This window comes from Aspergillus ruber (genome assembly GCF_000600275.1).
Source record: "Aspergillus ruber CBS 135680 unplaced genomic scaffold scaffold00009, whole genome shotgun sequence".
In the NCBI taxonomy this organism is placed as follows: domain Eukaryota; kingdom Fungi; phylum Ascomycota; class Eurotiomycetes; order Eurotiales; family Aspergillaceae; genus Aspergillus; species Aspergillus ruber.
The window spans coordinates 548,903-567,285 of NW_024467305.1; the positions used below are offsets into that span (position 1 = coordinate 548,903).

The 18,383-nt window shown below is 50.2% G+C and overlaps 4 protein-coding genes across 4 annotated transcripts; 2 read left to right on the forward strand and 2 right to left on the reverse strand.

The window, feature by feature from the left end:
- Positions 1-810: 810 nt before the first annotated feature.
- ste7 (MAP kinase kinase Ste7) lies at positions 811-2,634 on the reverse strand (the record flags this gene model as incomplete). Its single annotated transcript, XM_040784115.1, has 4 exons — positions 811-1,458; positions 1,523-2,060; positions 2,126-2,283; positions 2,353-2,634. 4 exons carry the CDS (start codon positions 2,632-2,634, stop codon positions 811-813), a joined length of 1,626 nt encoding a protein of 541 aa, XP_040639952.1.
- Positions 2,635-3,811: 1,177 nt separating this feature from the next.
- Positions 3,812-8,608, forward strand: spt6 (chromatin-remodeling histone chaperone SPT6). The gene is made up of 4 exons (XM_040785429.1): positions 3,812-4,199; positions 4,263-4,442; positions 4,511-8,159; positions 8,217-8,608. The coding sequence occupies exons 1-4, from the start codon at positions 4,017-4,019 to the stop codon at positions 8,465-8,467; spliced, it is 4,263 nt and encodes a 1,420-aa protein (XP_040639953.1). The 5' UTR covers positions 3,812-4,016; the 3' UTR covers positions 8,468-8,608.
- A 457-nt stretch (positions 8,609-9,065) lies between these two features.
- Positions 9,066-12,057, forward strand: EURHEDRAFT_376784 (oxysterol-binding protein related protein OSH3; the record flags this gene model as incomplete). Its single annotated transcript, XM_040778890.1, has 3 exons — positions 9,066-9,101; positions 9,190-10,393; positions 10,454-12,057. The coding sequence occupies 3 exons, from the start codon at positions 9,066-9,068 to the stop codon at positions 12,055-12,057; spliced, it is 2,844 nt and encodes a 947-aa protein (XP_040639954.1).
- Positions 12,058-16,615: 4,558 nt separating this feature from the next.
- Positions 16,616-18,253, reverse strand: EURHEDRAFT_453758 (IFRD domain-containing protein; the record flags this gene model as incomplete). Its single annotated transcript, XM_040784147.1, has 2 exons — positions 16,616-17,885; positions 18,063-18,253. The coding sequence occupies 2 exons, from the start codon at positions 18,251-18,253 to the stop codon at positions 16,616-16,618; spliced, it is 1,461 nt and encodes a 486-aa protein (XP_040639955.1).
- Between the last annotated feature and the right edge of the window lie 130 nt (positions 18,254-18,383).

The following is an 18,383-nucleotide window of genomic DNA, read 5'->3' on the forward strand; positions in this document are numbered from 1 at the left end:
AAAAAAAAAAAAGAAAAACTACATCAGACTCTGGCAGGTATACCATCGACCTTTGAGAAGTTGATGAAAAAGCGCTACCTAAAGAATGACCAGGATATCATATTAGAGTGCTTTAGAAAGTTTGTGGTTAAACTTAAACCACAAATGCAAACGACTTCACCACAGCGATTGATCAAGCTGCCATTTCATGGATTACTTTTGGTGGTAATTCTCATATTGATTTTGCTTGGTGTGTTGTTAGAATGAACCCAAAGCGCGAGATTGTTTGGGAGAATACAAACGCCCGTATGGTTTCTATTCTGGGAAGATCGTCTTGGCATTATCCTGCAGATTGTGGGGCTGGTGGAGAAAGATAACTTTATCAGTGTTTATCAATTCTTACCAGGGCGAAGAGAAACAAGACGAATCGAAAAATGTACATGTACGAATATGTATGGATTGTTTTATATGCAGTAGACAGATCTGCACATCCAGCAAATGTGCGTAACAAAGTCCAACAACGAAAACATATCTGGTATATAATATGGCATGTACAGTATTTGGTCACATCACATCACATCACATCCCATGACAAGCCCATAGAAACGAAAAGGGAAAAAAAGGTACTGTACGCCTGACCGATGCATGCAAGAATGAAAAGTGAGAATAAGAATCCAATGCACTGCCCTCACTGACGGGAATAGTGACTCGAACACGCAAGGCAAAATGGATAATGGACAATAGAAGAGAAGAGAGTTGGGCTGATTCAAGATGGACCAGAAATCATGGTCGATGGTAGCTGTATTGCCATATCGCAGGAAATGTACGGGTTTAAGTGCCGTGTGCAGCTCCCATCATGTCGCGCATTCGCCGCCATGGTCCTCCATTTGATGATTGTGACGATGTGGAAGATCCATTGGGTGCTGGAGCAGCGCGGATGGGCAGAGTGGTGTTATGAAGCGCGGCCTGAGATCGCATGTTACTCGAACTGGCAGACCGTAACCCCATCTGCGGCCTGGCGGGAACATCTAATGTCGTTGTTGGGCTACCGTGAGAGCTATATGTTGGGCGACTGGCACGAGGGTCATCATCTCTTGTCACCAGAGGCGCTTGGTCGAGCGGGGAACGGGTTGATCGAGATGAGTGGGAGGAAGAGCTGGACGGAGCATAGTTGTATCGGCTAGATGCGTCGTTGATGCTCAGCGGAATCTCGCCAGAAGGAGGAGTGGGATGCGGTTGGCGAGAAGGTTGGCTGGGAGCTGGTTTAGGCGGCGGGGCAGGGCGGGAGCTTTCCTTCTTCTCCTTTTCATTCTCCCTTGCCTTCTCCCTCTTCTCCTTCTCCTTCTCTTTATCCTTGAGGGACTTTGGCGGCGCAGGTCCTAGATATGACTTTCGGTTGTGTCGATCCATCATGCTGACGGCCCATTCTTCGAGGTCGACGGGGGTTCGCTTGGCGGCTTGTAGGAACGCATCTCGGTCCTAAACGCAAATAAGTGTTAGCCTTCTTGCTTGTTCCTTTTCTAGGTATAGGACTTGCTCGTACATAAAGCTCCCGAGGCGTTGGTCGCTCATCTGACTTCTTCATGAGACATTTGGCGACGAATTCATGCAAAATAGGAGGGAAAGCATCGCTTTTAGGAAGCTTGGGCGCGGGTTCATGAACAATCTGTTGCAGAAGATCAAGAATACCCATTGGCCCAGCACTGGCACGGTTTCCTGCGGCCGTATCCGTTGAATCGAAGGGAAATCGACCAACAGCCAGCTCCATCACCGACAATCCCACACTCCAAACATCCGACCGCACAGTGTAAGCACCGCCTTGGATACGCTCCGGTGCCATGTAGGTCGAGGTGCCAACAAATGTGTCTGCAATGGAATTGACGGTTTCCGTTGCAACACCAAAGTCGCAGAGCTTGATATTGCCTCGCGAATTGACAAGGATATTGGACGGTTTGATATCACGATGCATAATACGGTGGGTTTCGTAGAGGTACACCAGACCAGCCAGAACCGACTCGGTGATTTTTCCTAGCACGTCAACGCGAACTGGGCCAAAGTCTTTGGCGACACTATCGAGAGAACTGTTTTCGCACGCGATAGCAGTCAGAGAAAATCCGGCGCTTGCAGCCACATCGCAGAAACTCACCCGCAATCCATGTACTCCATACACAGCACAATATCCCTCGCTTCATTTTGGAAGGCTCCGTAAAAGGTGACGATGTTGGGAGAGTTGCAGTCGTGTCCAACTTGCAGCTCCCGCAAGATCTGCTTCCTTACTTTTTCCTTGGCATCCACGCGGATAATCTAGACATACAAAAATCAAATGTCAACGACATAGCGCAGGGCGCAATTGCAAAGCGTGATAACTCGTACCTTTCGAGCCATGACGACCTTGGTAGAAGCGTGCATGACCTTGGACACAGTTCCACCATTACCGGCGCCCAGTTCCTTCAGCACGACCAGATCCTCACTCCGGAGATCCAACCGGAATTCCAGACCAATCTCCAAGGTATCCGTCCGGGTTTCCGAGTTCCCAGCAGCGCCGGGGGCCTGAGCATCGCCATCTTGGGGGGTTTCGGGTTTGGGGGCGGCATTCAGGGCGAGGCCTTTGACATTCTTGCGCCTCAGCGTTCGGGGTTTGAATGAATCGGCCATGTTGGCGACAAAACGCTCTGTCGCGGGACAGAGGAGAGAGAAACGAAAAAGGGGAAAGTAAGAAAAGAAGGACGAAAGGAGATGAGAGAATAAATAGCAGTTAAGCGATAATAACCCCGGAGAGCGGGCGCGCCCGATGATAGATCGTGGGACGGAGGGGCAGCGCAAGACCACGGATGGAGTAGTCAATCGCTGGGGAAAGTGGCCCCGAGAAGAGATCGGGGAGAAAAAGATGATTGAAAGTATCAGAACAAGGGATTGAATGTGAGATTGAGAGAAAAAAAAAAAAAAAAAAAAAAAAAAAAAAAAAAAAAAAAAAGAACCAAGAGGTAAAAAAGAGAAAGAGAGGAAGGGAGGGAGGGAGAAAGCGCCGACGATAACTGGGTGGGGGACTTAAGCGCACTCGGGCGTTTAGGCTGCGAAAATCAAGTTGTCTGCTCCACGATTCCGTTGTGGACACGAGAAGACGACAAATGATATCCCGGTGGAAGAAGAACGAGAGATCCTAAGGCGCTGAGAAGTTGACTGGAAGTTGACTGAACGTGAGCAGTCCTGTTCAAGATATATCGCGAGACACGTGCTGACCAGAGGACCAGGGAGGCCGGAATAGGGAATCAAGGCTCCATGGGATCAGACGAATAAAGAGAGAGAGTTCTATTTATTGTTGTTACGCTGTAAAGAAGGAGGTGGACGAAAGGAAAAAAGAGAAGACTCAATGGTGCGACGATGAAACAAGACGGAGGTTTTGGTGGGTGCAAATCCGCACAATTGACTTTTGATACTTCGAGAAGGACGCAGATATATTAAGTGATAGATTTACTACTTTGCAAAGAGGAGACGATAGAATTGTAATTGGAGAATGTCATGTAGTCTTGAAGCTATAGAAGTTGGAGGAGTGGTGCAAAGTATCTTCGCTCCGTATGGCTGAATGGAGTACTCTGGACTCGTGCCTCAGACCAGCAAGCAAAACGGATTCAACACGAGAGACAATTGCATATCTATACAGGTATACTTTTCATGTAGACTGCTTCAAACATCTGATACACCTGAGGAATACAGTCATGATAGACAGTATACACGTGATCACCAAGCCACAGTTAGCTGCACCTCCACGTCCCGGGCGGTGAAAGCAACACGGCGCCACAGCAGCTCTTTCTTGAACTCGCGCTGGAAAGCGGCCAGGAATCCCTCTTATTGTTGCCATCCACTTCAATTTCTCTCTCTTCTTTTTCTTTCCCCCCTCTTTCTCTCTTGTCGCTTCTGCCGGTCCTGCCTGATAACCGGTTTAATTCCTCCTCTCCTTTCCCTGTTTGCCTCCGAAAACTTTCGATTCTGTCAAGACTCCCTTTACCGAACCACTCTTAAATACGAATATACCAAAAATGAGCGCAAACAAATTCATCGAGGGTGAGGCCATGCTGGACGATGATGAGGAGAATGAGCAGGAGCTTCCAGATGATTACGATGAGGAAGTCCGGGAAGGTCCTGCGAAGCCGCAGAGAGGCTATGCAAATGATTCGAGCGAGGAGGACGAAGAAGAAGATGACGAGGAAGCAGCTCGCGCGGTAGGTCGCGCTAGTTCAACAATTAGTGAATCATTGGAGTTATAATATTGATACCCAACTCAGGTCCAAGAAGGTTTCATCGTCGACGAAGACGAAGAGATTGAAGACCGCGCCCAACGCCGACAAGAGAAGAAGAAACGACGGCGAGAAGAACGCGAGCGTGAAGATGAAAATTTGGATGAGGAAGATTTGGAATTGATTGGGGAGCTCAACCCAGCTGTGCAACCCCCAGTCGCTTCAGAGGTATGTCTAGGTTTGATCCCCTATCCTACAAGTCACCAGGACTAACCTGAAAAATCCGTTGCCTACAGTCCAAATTCAAGCGCTTAAAGCGTGGCCACAAAGAACGCGACCGTCCCCGACCGTCCCGTGGCATCGATGACATGTTCAACTCAGATGAAGAAGAAGAGGCAGCAGGCGAATATGCTCGACCTCGGCGACCAATGCGCGATGAGATGGACGACTTCATCGAGGAAGATGTCTTCTCCGACGACGAACAAATACAGCGGGAGCGGGAGGATGATCTCGAAATTGCCCGCCCCAAGCCTCGCGTTACTGGCTTAGGCCCCTCTGATATGGCGGGATTGGACGAGAACGCGCTGGAAGACATGCGTGCTGCGTTCGGTGACGGCAACGAGTATGCTTTTGCCCTGGATTTGGAGGACCAGGAAGATGAGCAGGAGGAGCACGAAGAGAGGCATCTGGACCTGAAAGATGTCTTCGAGCCGTCGCAGCTGGCCGAGAAGATGTTGACCGAGGATGACAATCATATTCGTCTGGCTGATGAACCGGAGCGCCATCAGCTCTCGCGCAAACCTTATACACACATTGTCTTGACAGATGACCAGTTCCGGGAGGAGGCAGGCTGGATATCGAACCTCATGCTGCTCAAGAAACGCATTGAGCCCGATTTGCATGAGCCGTTCCAGCGTTCCGTGGCTAAAGTGCTGGAGCTTCTCGTTACAGACGACTGGGAGGTCCCGTTTATCTTTCAGCACCGGAAGGATTACATGATCCATGCAGCCAAAGTGCCCACAGACGGAGCAATGGATGGGGACGGACAATACAAGATCCAGGCTGAAAAGCTGCTCAACATGACAGATCTCTGGGACATTTTTGATTATGACCTCAAGTTCAGGGCGCTGGTAGACAAGCGGAGCACCATCCAAAAAGCGTATGACAACCTACAGAGCCTGTTCGACGTGAATGATCCTGTGATCGAGGAGATGCTCCCTGTCGCTGTCACCATGGAGGAGCTGCAAGATATCCAGGACCACATCCACTTCCAGTATGCAACACAGCTACGCGACATGACTTTGGCGAACGGTGACGCCAATGGCGATGTGCACCGCCGTAAAGCCTCGGGCAATTCATTCTTCGAGCGTATACGCAACAGCAGAGCCTACGAGTTTGTGCGCGCCTTTGGTATTACAGCGGATGCTTTTGCACAAAACGCTATGAAGCAAGGCCGTCGTCAATATACCGAGGACCCCGCTGTGCAGCCAGATGAATTGGCGGACGGGCTTCTGGACAGCGACTTTTCCAACTCCTCTCACGTAGTCAAGGCTGCCAAAGCCATGTTCGCCGAGGAGCTGGCGCTGAGCCCCAAGGTGCGCAAGGTAATCCGTCAAGCCTACTACATGAACGGCGCAGTCGACTGCTTCCGGACTGAAAAGGGTCTGCGGAGAATCGACGAACACCATCCCTACTACGAGTTCAAGTATCTACGGAACCAGCAACTTATCGATATTGCTCGTCGACCAGAGCTCTATCTCCGCATGCTCAAGGCCGAAGAGGAAGGCCTGGTGGAAGTCAAGGTGCGTTTCGAGAACTTTGAACACTTCCGGCAACGGCTGTACCCGGATATCGAGTCGGATAATTACAGTGAGATCGCCGATGCCTGGAACCGAGCACGTCGGGATGTTTTGGACATGGCCTTGGGCAAGCTGGAGCGCTTGATCAATCGCAGTGTCAAGGAAAATATCCGGCAAGAATGCGAAAACCACGTGGCCAAGGAATGCCGGGAAGCGTTCTCCCAGCGCTTGGATCAAGCTCCTTACAAGCCCAAGGGTATGGTTCTGGGAACAGTGCCTCGCGTGTTGGCTCTTTCGACGGGATCCGGCATTGTCGGTCGGGAGCCTATCCATTGGGCCTACATTGAAGAGGACGGGCGAGTGTTGGAGAATGGTAAATTCACGGATCTATCGATCGGTGACCGGGATCGTGCTATCCCGGATGGCAAGGACGTGAAGGGTTTTGTGGATGTGGTGGATCGACGGCGACCCGACGTCATTGCAGTTTCCGGAATGTCTCCGGAGGCGCGCAAGCTGTACAAACTGCTGGCAGAGGTTATTGACCAGAAGGATCTGCGCGGGGCCGCATACACCGACGACCGCGACGAGGAAGTCAGCGACCGCCTGGAAGTGGTGGTTGTCAATGACGAGGTTGCACGGTTGTATCAGCACAGCGAGCGAGCTAAAAGGGACCATCCTGGATTTGCTCCATTGACGCATTATTGCGTTGCCCTCGCCAAGTACCTCCAGAGTCCGCTTAAGGAGTATGCATCGCTGGGCCGGGATGTCGTTTCGATTCAGTTCAAGCCTGGCCAGCAGCTGGTCGCTCAGGAGTTGCTGACGAAGCAACTGGAGACTGCGCTAGTGGACATGGTAAACCTGGTTGGTGTCGACCTAAACGAAGCAGTTTCCGATACGGCGACGGCCAACCTGCTTCCCTACGTCTGTGGTCTTGGTCCTCGCAAAGCGGCCCACCTTCTCAAGATTGTGAACATGAACGGGGGCTTGGTGAACAACCGTGTGGAACTTCTGGGTGTCAACGCACAGTATCCCGCCATGGGTATCAAGGTGTGGAATAACTGTGCCAGCTTCTTGTATATTGACTATGAAAACGCGGACCCTGATGCGGATCCTCTGGACAACACCCGTGTGCACCCAGAAGACTACGACATTGCTCGCAAGATGGCAGCTGATGCCCTGGAGTTGGACGAAGAGGACATCAAGGCGGAGACGGACGAGAACGGACCAGGAGCCATTGTGCGGAAATTGTTCCGTGAGGAAGCACAAGATCGTGTGAACGATCTGATCCTGGAAGAATACGCCGAGCAGCTGGAGCGGAACCTGAATCAGCGGAAGCGGGCAACCTTGGAGACCATTCGCGCCGAATTGCAGCAACCTTACGAGGAATTGCGGAAGCCGTATGTGTTCTTGGAGACGGATGAGATCTTCACCATGTTCACAGGTGAAACGGGCGATACGTTGTACGAGGGCATGGTGGTACCAATCTCCATCAAGCGGATCACGGACGACCACATCGACGGCAAACTCGACTCGGGCATTGATGCTCTGGTGCCTGAATCGGAGATGACGGACCGCTATGACATTCCTGTGCGGGCGCTTTACTCGATGCACCAGACGGTGCCAGCCAAGATCCTGTTCCTGAACCGGAAGCATTTCACGTGTAATGTCTCATTGCGCGAAGAGCAAACCAGCCGACCGTCGGGCAAGCCGAACGACCGAATCAACGGCGAATGGGATCACTCGCAGGAACACAAGGACCGGGAATCCTTAGAAGAGAAGACCCAGGATGGTGGCCGAGCGGTTCGCGTTATTAAGCACCCGATGTTCCGGCCGTTCAACTCTACCCAGGCGGTGGAGTACCTGGGGTCGCAGAGCCGGGGCGATGTGGTAATCCGGCCGTCGTCCAAGGGACCGGACCACCTGGCAGTAACTTGGAAAGTTTCGGATGGTGTCTACCAGCACATTGACGTGCTGGAATTGGACAAGGAGAACGAGTTCTCTGTCGGTCGGACATTGAAGGTGGGGGGTCGGTACACATACAGTGATCTGGACGACCTGATCTTCAACCATGTCAAGGCGATGTCGAAGAAGGTGGACGAGATGATATCCAACGAGAAGTTCCAAGAGGGCAGCAAGACGGAGACTGGTATGTTTATTTCGCTACGATTTCCTAATTGGGATAAACTTTACTAACGGTGATTAGATACCTGGCTGGAAACGTACACCAAAGCGAACCCTCGGCGATCGGCATATGCGTTCTGCATTGATCCGAAGCATCCGGGGTACTTCTACCTGTGCTTCAAGGCCGGTGAGAAAGCTCGGCTACACAGCTGGCCGGTTAAAGTGATCCCCCAGGGTTATGAATTGCAAAGAAACCCGTATCCGGACATGCGGGCGTTGTGCAATGGGTTCAAGCTGTTATTTACCAACATGCAGGCTGGAACGAGGCGTTAAACCTTACATCTCTATGATATACCAATGGAGGTGCATGGGTAATGGGAGTTGGTACTGTAATATCCTGGATTCAATCTTCATCTTCTATAAATTCCTGTTTTTTTTTTTTTTTTTTTTGTTGAGTTTAGCAATGGACAGAGCATTTGCATGTATAGCCACACTCGTACTCTACTACTATGGAAAATGCGCCTTGTATAAGCCCTTTATAGCCACATAGTAGCAGGCACTAGTCCGTATAGTGCCTCAGTCATGTGAACGCCGGCCTCGGGATTCGTTCAGCCCTGTCCGCCCGCATCCTTATTATTCTATTCTTTACTTCTTCTCATCCCATTCCTTTTTTCACATTCTCCCTTTCGCTTTCTTTTGATTTCTCCTATTTATTCTTCATTGCATATATAACGTCTCTCACTCGTTTATCCGCCACTGTCGTTTTCCAGTAAATGGCTGCAGCAGTACTTCTAGCCAGCCAACGGATTTAAAGAACCCCCACCAAACAAGCCCCAGCCATCCTGCGCTACACCTCCTCTCAACACGGAACCATAGTATCTGTCAACGGTTTCAAACCTGAGACCCGGACTATCTCGTCCACTCCGCAGCCATGGCGGGCATGGAAACATTAGAAGTTCATAGCAAGGTAAGTAAGGGGCAGCTGTCATTGATTGCGGCTCAAGTGTCAAAGTGTCAAAGTCCCAGAAGCTGACAGGGATCTTATTGGTGTGCAGTCATATCTCGTCCGCTGGGTAAACGTCAAATCCAATCATACCCTCTCCTGGAGTATCCAACCGCATAAGAAATCCCTGAATTTCGGCATCTTCAAGCATCCCGGCCATTCCGCCTTACCGGGCTCCGACTCGCATAGCACCGATTCGAGTGAGAATTTGCCGTCGAATGCTGTGACTGGTGGACGACACAGTAACAATAACCTGTCTGTTGTCGAAAAACTTACGGGAATTGGGCTGAAGCAGATCAAATGGGTCGGGAAGTGTGAGGCCGATAAGATCGCGCAGGGGACTCACGATGTCACGCAGAATGAGGGCGGGAATTACGCTCTCGTATTTGATAATACATTTTCTAAACAGTTGTCCAAAACTGTGACGTTGGTGCTGTTGACGTACCCGACCGCTGTGCCGCCCAAGTCTGGTCTTGCTCCGCCGGCGAGCCATGCTAACGGGCAGCCGTTTCAAGATGGTGCGTCGGCGGAGTCGTTGAGGCCGATGTCAAGGAGACGAGGGAATAGTAATGCTAGGCCTCCTACGGCGCAGAATGGAGAGGCGGCTGCTCCTTCTACGGTCCACAGGGGTCTACTGCATAAGCGTCGGCGAAAGCGCCATCAGGGATGGGCTCGACGGTTCTTCGCGCTAGACTTTACTTCTTCGACGTTGTCATACTACCACGACCCCAACTCTGCTACGCTTCGAGGCTCGATTCCTCTACACTTAGCGGCAGTCGCGTGCAACGAGAAGACGCGCGAGATTTCGGTCGATTCCGGTGCGGAGATCTGGCATCTCCGTGCAAGCAACGACCAGGAATTTGTCGAGTGGAAACGTGCCTTGGAAAAGGCTTCGCATAAAACACCAGCGGAGGAGGACAAGCACCCGCAGGGTGAAGTACTACTTAGGGTGCCATCCCAGAGCGCCGCCCCGCCCGCCAGTAACCCTGCAGAAGATCGGGAATGGTTACAGGTCGAGACACTGGTAGGCCGCATGTCTGCGTCGCGCGACACAGTGCGCAAGCTCGCCAAAGATACGGATCCGAAATATCAGAGCACTGCGTCTACACTTGCTCCGGTCCCTTCGGAACGGCCGCGTGGTCGTTCGCCCAGTCCTAGTCCAAGCCAGGAGGCGAATAACGGCGACTTTGGTGCGCAAAATCGTCCGTTCTGGAAGCGGAAGACTAGTGGTGGTAGCATGAATCCAAGTGTTAGGCGTATGTATTCTTCACGCTCAGAACTAATAGTGGGATCAGTAGCTGACAAGTCTCTTACAGGTGAACGAAAGCCAAGCAGCGTTGTCAGCCATCCGGAACCTTTGGAGGACGTCCATGACAACTTGATGAGTCTTTTGCGCGACATGGATAGTGTCCTAAGTGAGTTTTCGTCGTTGATCACGCAAAGCGAACAACGTCGAACTCCCACATCAGCAGCGCCCAGACGTAGCATGGAGTCCGATGTATCGCAGGAGTTCTTCGATGCAGAAGCTGGCGATGGCAACGACTCGCCTCTTCTCACCATGCACGGCGACAGTGATGACGAAGAGGTGGACAATACTGCTGCAGCTGCCGCTCAACAAGCCGAAGAGGAGGTCGTGGCAGACGATGCACCCTCTGACAGCGAGGAAGAGGAGACGCCTGAGCCATCTAACGATGAGGAACGAAACAGACTTTCTTCCCTCTTTCCTGCGAAGCCCAAGTCCCTTGCTCCCCTGCCGCTCGACAAGGTGTCTCGTCGTGACAACATCCCCGCGCCAAAGGTCATGCCACCCAGTTTGATCGGTTTCCTCCGCAAAAATGTGGGTAAGGATCTATCGCAGATCTCCATGCCTGTATCCGCAAACGAACCCCTCTCCCTGCTCCAACGTGCAGCCGAAGTCCTCGAATACTCAACCCTCCTAGACAAAGCAACCAGCGTCTCAGACCCCGTGGAACGCCTCGCCTACGTAACCGCCTTCGCCCTAGCCCCGCTCTCCAGCAACCGCGTCAAAGAACGCGCCATCCGCAAACCCTTTAACCCCATGCTCGGCGAAACCTATGAACTCATCCGCGAAGACCTAGGCTTCCGCTTCATCGCCGAAAAGGTCTCCCACCGCCCCGTCCAACTAGCCTACCACGCCGACGGTAAGGATTGGTCCCTCACCCAATCCCCCATGCCAACGCAGAAATTCTGGGGTAAATCCGCCGAAATAGTCACAGAAGGCAAGGTCCGCCTCGCCCTCCACGCCACAGGCGAACATTACAGCTGGTCCTCGGCTACATCTTTCCTGCGCAACATCATCGCAGGAGAGAAATACGTCGAACCAGTCGGTGAGATGTCCGTTCTCAACGAAACATCCGGCCACAAGGCCATATCCACCTTTAAAGCAGGCGGCGTCTTTTCAGGCCGCAGCGAAGAAGTATCAACCAAGATCCTCGACCCGAGCGGCACCGAAACACCCATCGGTCTCTCAGGAACATGGACGCAGTCCCTAACACTGACAAAGAACTCCTCCGGTACCGGCACAATCTGGTCAGCGGGACAACTCGTCCCCAACGCGCCCAAACACTACGGCATGACCTCCTTTGCCGCAGCCCTCAATGAATTCACAAATATTGAAAAAGATACCCTCCCACCCACAGACTCGCGTCTCCGTCCTGACCAGCGTGCCCTTGAAGACAATGAGCTCGATAAAGCAGAGGACGTCAAGGTCAATCTCGAAGAGGGTCAACGTGCACGCAGACGTGAGATGGAAGCTACGGGAGAGAACTGGGCGCCGAGGTGGTTCACGCAGGTTGCTAGTGATGGAGAGGTGGTGTGGAGGTTGAAAAATGGGAAAGATGGGTACTGGGAGGAGAGAGGGAAGGGGGAGTGGAATGGAGTTGTGCCGGTTTTCAGTTGATCTACTGTGTACAACTGGTACATGATTTGTGTATTTTGTAGGTATGAGACTCACATATACTTTTTTTTGCATTATGGACATGTGATGTAGATAAGATTAGATAGTGATAAGATCTGATGTCATTGAGTTGCCTTTCATATAGTGATCAAGTACTCCTGGGTATGTCTACAGGAGTATGTATGTGTACAGAAACGCCTAACCAATTGGTTTCATTACATCGGTCCACTTTCATTGGCAAATCAGTGAATATTAATCCTTCTTCGCTCATTCGCACATTTGCATCGCTCGTGCCCGGTTTCGCGTTGTCCACCCATGCCAACAGTCCTATCCCTATGTCACAACCTGGTTTCTCTCGTATTGTACCTAGGGTTCTAGTTAGTTGTATGTCGAGACAGGACACTTACCCTAAGCGTCTTCCAAGTGATCATATGCTCAATGCCCTCCAGGTCCAGCTCGCTAAGTTGTATGTGTCAATGGGTATATCACCCCCTCCAGGCTCCGTAAGATAATCAACAGGTAGGAACAGTAAAGGTAACAAATAGAGAAACAAGGCCAACTGAGTACGTATACTGGGTTGTTGGTTAAGTGCGGACGAGTCAGAAACTAGAAGGTAACCAATGCTTGATTAACTAGATTGATTGCGAAGAACTAAACTAAGTATATGAATGAGCGTCCTTATATATCATCTCCTTCTCCTGGTATGATGTCCCCATGGTATACTGGTATACCTATACCAGGCTAATGGTATAACATCTGTCTTGTATATTAGTATACTTCCTGCATGTCACATGAAACACGTGATCGTCAGGTGCCGCCATTGTGCATCAAAATCACCAATCCCTTGATCAGAGGTCATCGGGAGGAATGAAAAGATATGAAAGAGGATTTCAGTTGGGAGTTTCGATATTGTTTCATTGGCTGAAATGATTGTGTGCGACATTTTATGCATCGCCATCCTGTGTACCTTGTACTCAATAAGAGGAGAAACAAAAGAAGGTCAAGAAGATTGGCTATACCAAAGTCTATGTTTATCCTATGTGTTGAATATTAAACCCCCTCGTCCGGTGAAGATTGATAAGGATTAATCGGATAGATAGTTGGCCCAAGCAGCGAGGCCAGGAGATTCTTATAGTCGACGTGTGCGCACATATTGTAGATTAAGCACTCAATCAGCTACGTATACGCACCTACGTTCGATAGACAATACATCTCTACCTTCGCCTACTTCTCTCCATATAGACCTCGTTTAGTCCGGATTAATCGACTCCCGATTTCCCTTTTGAGTTACGATCCGAGAGATCCCGGAACTTATGGCCTGTGGGGGCGGCACTGGTAAGGCTGACTGTCTGACACTTGCAAGGTTGACCCCGGGCTCGCCTACCATAGCCCCCAGGAATGTAGCTCACCATCAGATTTGTTTTTGGATGCTGTAATTAGCCTGGCATGGCTGCGAGGCGGACGAGAGGAACAAAATGGGATTGCCATTGAGAACATAAATAGGCCTGGTTTCTCATGATACCCTCGATTCATTTTCACATAACTATAACAATTCAATCTTATTACCATTTCCTACTAAATCTCGTCCATATTTCATATTCAATCAGACTATATCGTTGTAGCCATGCTGCATCATCCCTTCAGACTTCTCCTATCGATCTTTTTAGGGCTGGCGGCCTTGACCCAGTTGGTGCTCAGTGCACCAACGAAGGGTGTAACAGAAGATACTTAAGTACTCGGTCTCAAAGCCGCGAACTTCTAAAGTAAAGCGCGTGTATTATTATATCCATCGGACAAACAGACTGCCTGGGGCCGGTTCCCTGAATACAGAAACAAGGCAGACACCCAGGAAATTATCAATGCCGTGAAGGAAGTCGCTCTTGCGGGATATGGATATTTCTCCGGGACATTAGGATATTTCAAAACCAATCTCATCGCTGCCATGTATGATGATCAAAACGGGATTTTTTTTTTCTCGACCATTCCCCATGGAAAGTACGTGGAGGAGCTAGATGGGGATATCAAAAAGGCAAGAGAGTGGAGAGCAAAGAGACAACAGCTCAGGCAAGAGTGCAAGCCAGAGGACAAGGTTTTTGAAGATTTCAACAGCTTGAAGCCAAATGCACCCGGCTGGGCCACAGCGGCGAGACAGAAGAAACACAAACCTCATGCTGAGGACGGCGTCTTATATTATTATGAGAAGGCCAAAGTATACAAACATCTTGCGTTGTTGGTGAATGCCCGTACTCCGTGACAATTAGACCCTCTGGGATAATAGGCCGGATTTGAACTACAATTGTGAACATCGACTCAGACAAATGACATCTGCATCTGCATCTACACATTCACGGGCTGTGTTTGTGAAGGCCGACTTAGGGCGGAGAGTGGCAGCCATTAGAATGCCAATATAGTATATATATTTCCCACAAAGCGTTAATCTGCTTTCTTGTTGAGGGTCTTACTCCAGTGTACCTGTGTCGCACCTAAAGTCCTCCCTGGATAGCGCTCTGAGGATAACCTTGCAACCTCTGACCAAGACCGACTCTCATCCTTTCTCAGCTTCAGCTAGAGGTCTGCCTCTTCTGTGGACCACGGCATATTTTTTATCGAGTCTCCTTGGGCCTTCCTGCGGTCACGCTGATTTTGTTTGATCTCATGCAGGGTACTTGAGTGACTAGTTGCCAGCGCACCTCTCTCTTCACATGCTGTCAGTGAAGAGCTAGGCATGCAACGTGGTAGAGCACCTTCAAATAACCAAGAAAGGAATTGCAAACGATCATCGAGTGGAGCATACACAGTGAGAATGAAGGGTGGTGAAAGAATTCTTCCTGGATGACAACACCAAGTGAGTTTGAAGCCATTTGCAAGCTCGCCTATCTGATTGTTGCGTTTTTTGCTTAGGACTTTCAAACTGTGCACCGACGTGATGGTTCCCATGGGCACCATTGGGGCAGGACAAGTTGGGGTCAGCATTATGTTGGGAAGGGTGCAATTGTTGCTGATCATAGATTTGAGAGTGGTCATTTGTCTGAGTATTATCATTCTGACCACCAGCCCTTTCGCTGGAATCTCGATAATAGTTAGGGGGGCTTTTAAGAACGGGTGGAGGGTCAGAATATGAACAAGTCGTCTCTGAATTGATGAGGCTGTCGGCTTATGGGACAGGCTACTGGAGGTTGCCGTCCTCCCAAGGCTAGTGATTGGCAAGGATTGCCAGGTCGATGGGAATGTCGTCTTGTGCATCCGGAAGCCTGAAGAACGCTTCTAAACTGTCGTCTGAGCTATATTCATCCAGTAAGTGTATATTCAAATCAAGAGGCAACCCTAACGATGTTTTCAGATATATCTCCTGATTCACTGGCCCAACTTTGCGAGGAATTCTCCAATTCGAAAAATTCTTAAAGATGATGAAATTCGCGGAATTTTGCGAAGCTATCAGTCTCCACAAAATGTCGCTCAGCAACAGAAGTGGTGAGCAAGATTCAAATCCGATGGTCAGCTAAAGGACTTCCATAGGCTTCAACGAAACAAGCTACTTTGTGAGGGCTTCGGCAATTTGCTGCCATATCTTGGGCTTTGGGACCCATTGAAAGCGTACCACATTGAACGGATTCTTGAACTCCGGTGTTATGAAGTATATCATTGGAGTTTCCATCCTTCATATGTTAATGTTTTATTGGCCGCACGTTTATAAGTTCCTCGGTGTGATCCACCGGATATGGGCATATCTTTTCCCGGATGATATATCATATTTAATAGGCCCAAGCTCAGTGCAGCGCTCTCCGCTTGGGCCAAATAGTGTTCAGGAGGCAGCTGGTCCTCATCATCATCATCTGAATCCTCACTATCAAGTTCCAATATGAAACTATAGATAAATCAGGTGTCAACGTTGCTTGCCGGTTGAGTGTATTTGCCCTCTACCTGTTTAGGAAATTTACCAGTAGCTGCTTTAAAGCGGCGATGCCAGGACGGAAATGCCACGAGAATGTACCCTAAAAGGCACGACGTTCTGTGGCCTTTCCGGCGTCACCCCGAGTTACTCAGTACAAGAAAGAGAGATGGGATTAAACAATATATTAACCGCCACACACAAACACATGCACACACTAAACTAAATTATCTTCTAACTATCTAAACTATCTGAAAGCATCGAGACGTTCCCATTAAACCTCCAAAACCCTTCAAGGAGAAACGAGGAAGGTTCACGCCGCCAGAGGACCAATAGGGTTTTCCCCCGTAACGGGGCCGTGGCCTCTCGAGCATATAATCGAACCCAAACTTTTTTCTTCCAAACGAACAAACGAATCAAGAAATCCAAAAACAATTTTGGTTTCCCCAACTCCGTCTTGTGATGTGATACAAGACAAGTAAAGACAAAACAAACTTGAAATCCCCAAGTTCAACTTGGGTAGTCGTATAATCCAAAATAGTATCCTCGCAATAGGCCGATTGCCTCTGACGGAATGGGTAGCCTTGAATCCACCACAGGCCGATTGTCTTTCGATCCGACGAATCCCTAGGCCGTAGCCGCGGATTACCCATGCCATAAGTGGATTCCGACTTACTCCGCGTCCTCGTCATGGTGTATGGCAAAACGACGGGTATCCCGGGGCTTCCTGCCCTTGTCCGTCTTCCACTGGCCAGTCCTGGTATCGGAATCGGGCCGAATAACAGCAAGAGGCAGGTTGGCCAGGACAGTTTCGTTGCCCTCGTTAAAGTGGACGAAGAAGCCACCCAGGAGCAGACGGCGGAGCTTGTTGAGACGAATCCATTTCCACCACCGGTCAATGACCACGACGCCATCACGGCCAATCTTCACTCTGGTTTTGCTTCCGAAGTGACGATCGGTGTTGTAGTTGATGGCTGTGTTGTACATTGGCCCACGGCGGGCGTCCTCCACAGATGTGTAGATCGAGATGAAATTCATGTGCAGAGACTTCTTGTCTTTCTTGCTGATCTTCTTGGAGTGTGCCGTGGCCAGAGACTTCAGGAGATTGAGGATCTCTGGGGTGTCGTGGTACGGTTCGTATCTTTGAACGAGCCGGGGCCCTTCATAGTTGAGCAGGGCTTCCTCGGCTTCATCCTCATCGTTTTCCTCTTCCTCTTCGGCCTCATCATCTTCGGAGTCCTCCGAGTCCTCACCAAAGTTGGCTCGGGGACTGAAGCTCTTTTCGTAGAGAAGGGCGATGTTCTCGCCAGCAGCAATCTGCACACCGGTGTCGTTACCACCCAACTGCTCGGCGAAGATTTCGATCGCTTCCTCACTTTCTGCAGAGAGGTCCCAGATGTGGGTGGCCAAGTGGCCCCATTCTGAGAGAGCAGCTTCGGTGCAGTCCGTATCATGACTGGCACCGATCGATTCTCCGTAAGAAGCGACAATGTCGAGGAAAAAGTTCATCTGGTCCAACATGCCATCATCGCCGGCACCTGCAAAGACTGCACATGAGCCTAGACAGCGAATGGCGGACGACTTGATAAGGTTAGATGATGAATCACGAATAGTGCGAGTAAGAACCGGCTCTACGTTCTCGTAGACCGTGTTGTCGTTGGCGCTAAGTGCAAGGAGCTCAAGGGCTCGGAGAGCCAGTGTCGTTTCACGCTCACTGGACTCCTGCTTGATGCTCTTGCAAAAAGCAGCGGTAAGTTCGCCGACGCGACCATATAACTCATCGTGCACGTAGTGGAACTTAGACAGTCGACCAAAGGCAATGTAGGCTTCTTCACGGCCCTGGACACTGCTCCGCTTGCGGTCCACAATGTTCGTGATGACGTCTGAGAATTCGTGTTCCCAGAATTCGTTGTTGACCTCATCGTCGGTGAAGTCAAGGAGGCTGTGAGTATTGTTAGCTATATGATCCGATTATGAGGGAGTAAGGCAACAAGGTCCAAGACTTGAGACTCTTAGTGCCAAGACGCCAAGGCACTCAGGCACATGCAGGCTTCGAACATTTTTGTAATGACGTCACCACCACCGGAGGCAACAGAAGAAAGAAAAAAGAATGACTCACCTGTCAAGGTCTGTATCCTCGTTCTCAGAGGGAATTCGACTCGGATTGCGAGAAGAAGGGCGAGAAGAACCATTAGGAGAAGCTACTCGGCTGGTTGCTTTTGAGCCTGCGGAATACTCGTTGGCCGCGGCTTTGCGCGACATCTTCTTGGTATGCTCAGGAGCAGCAGAGAGATGTTGTTTTGTACGCATCTTGGCTCGTGCAGTGTGTGAACTGTGATATATATATAGAAGGGGGAAAGTAATAGATGTAGTTCCGGTTATTGGTGCGCTAAAACCGAGTTCGCTCTAGATACAGTGGTATCACAAAGCGAGGTGCACC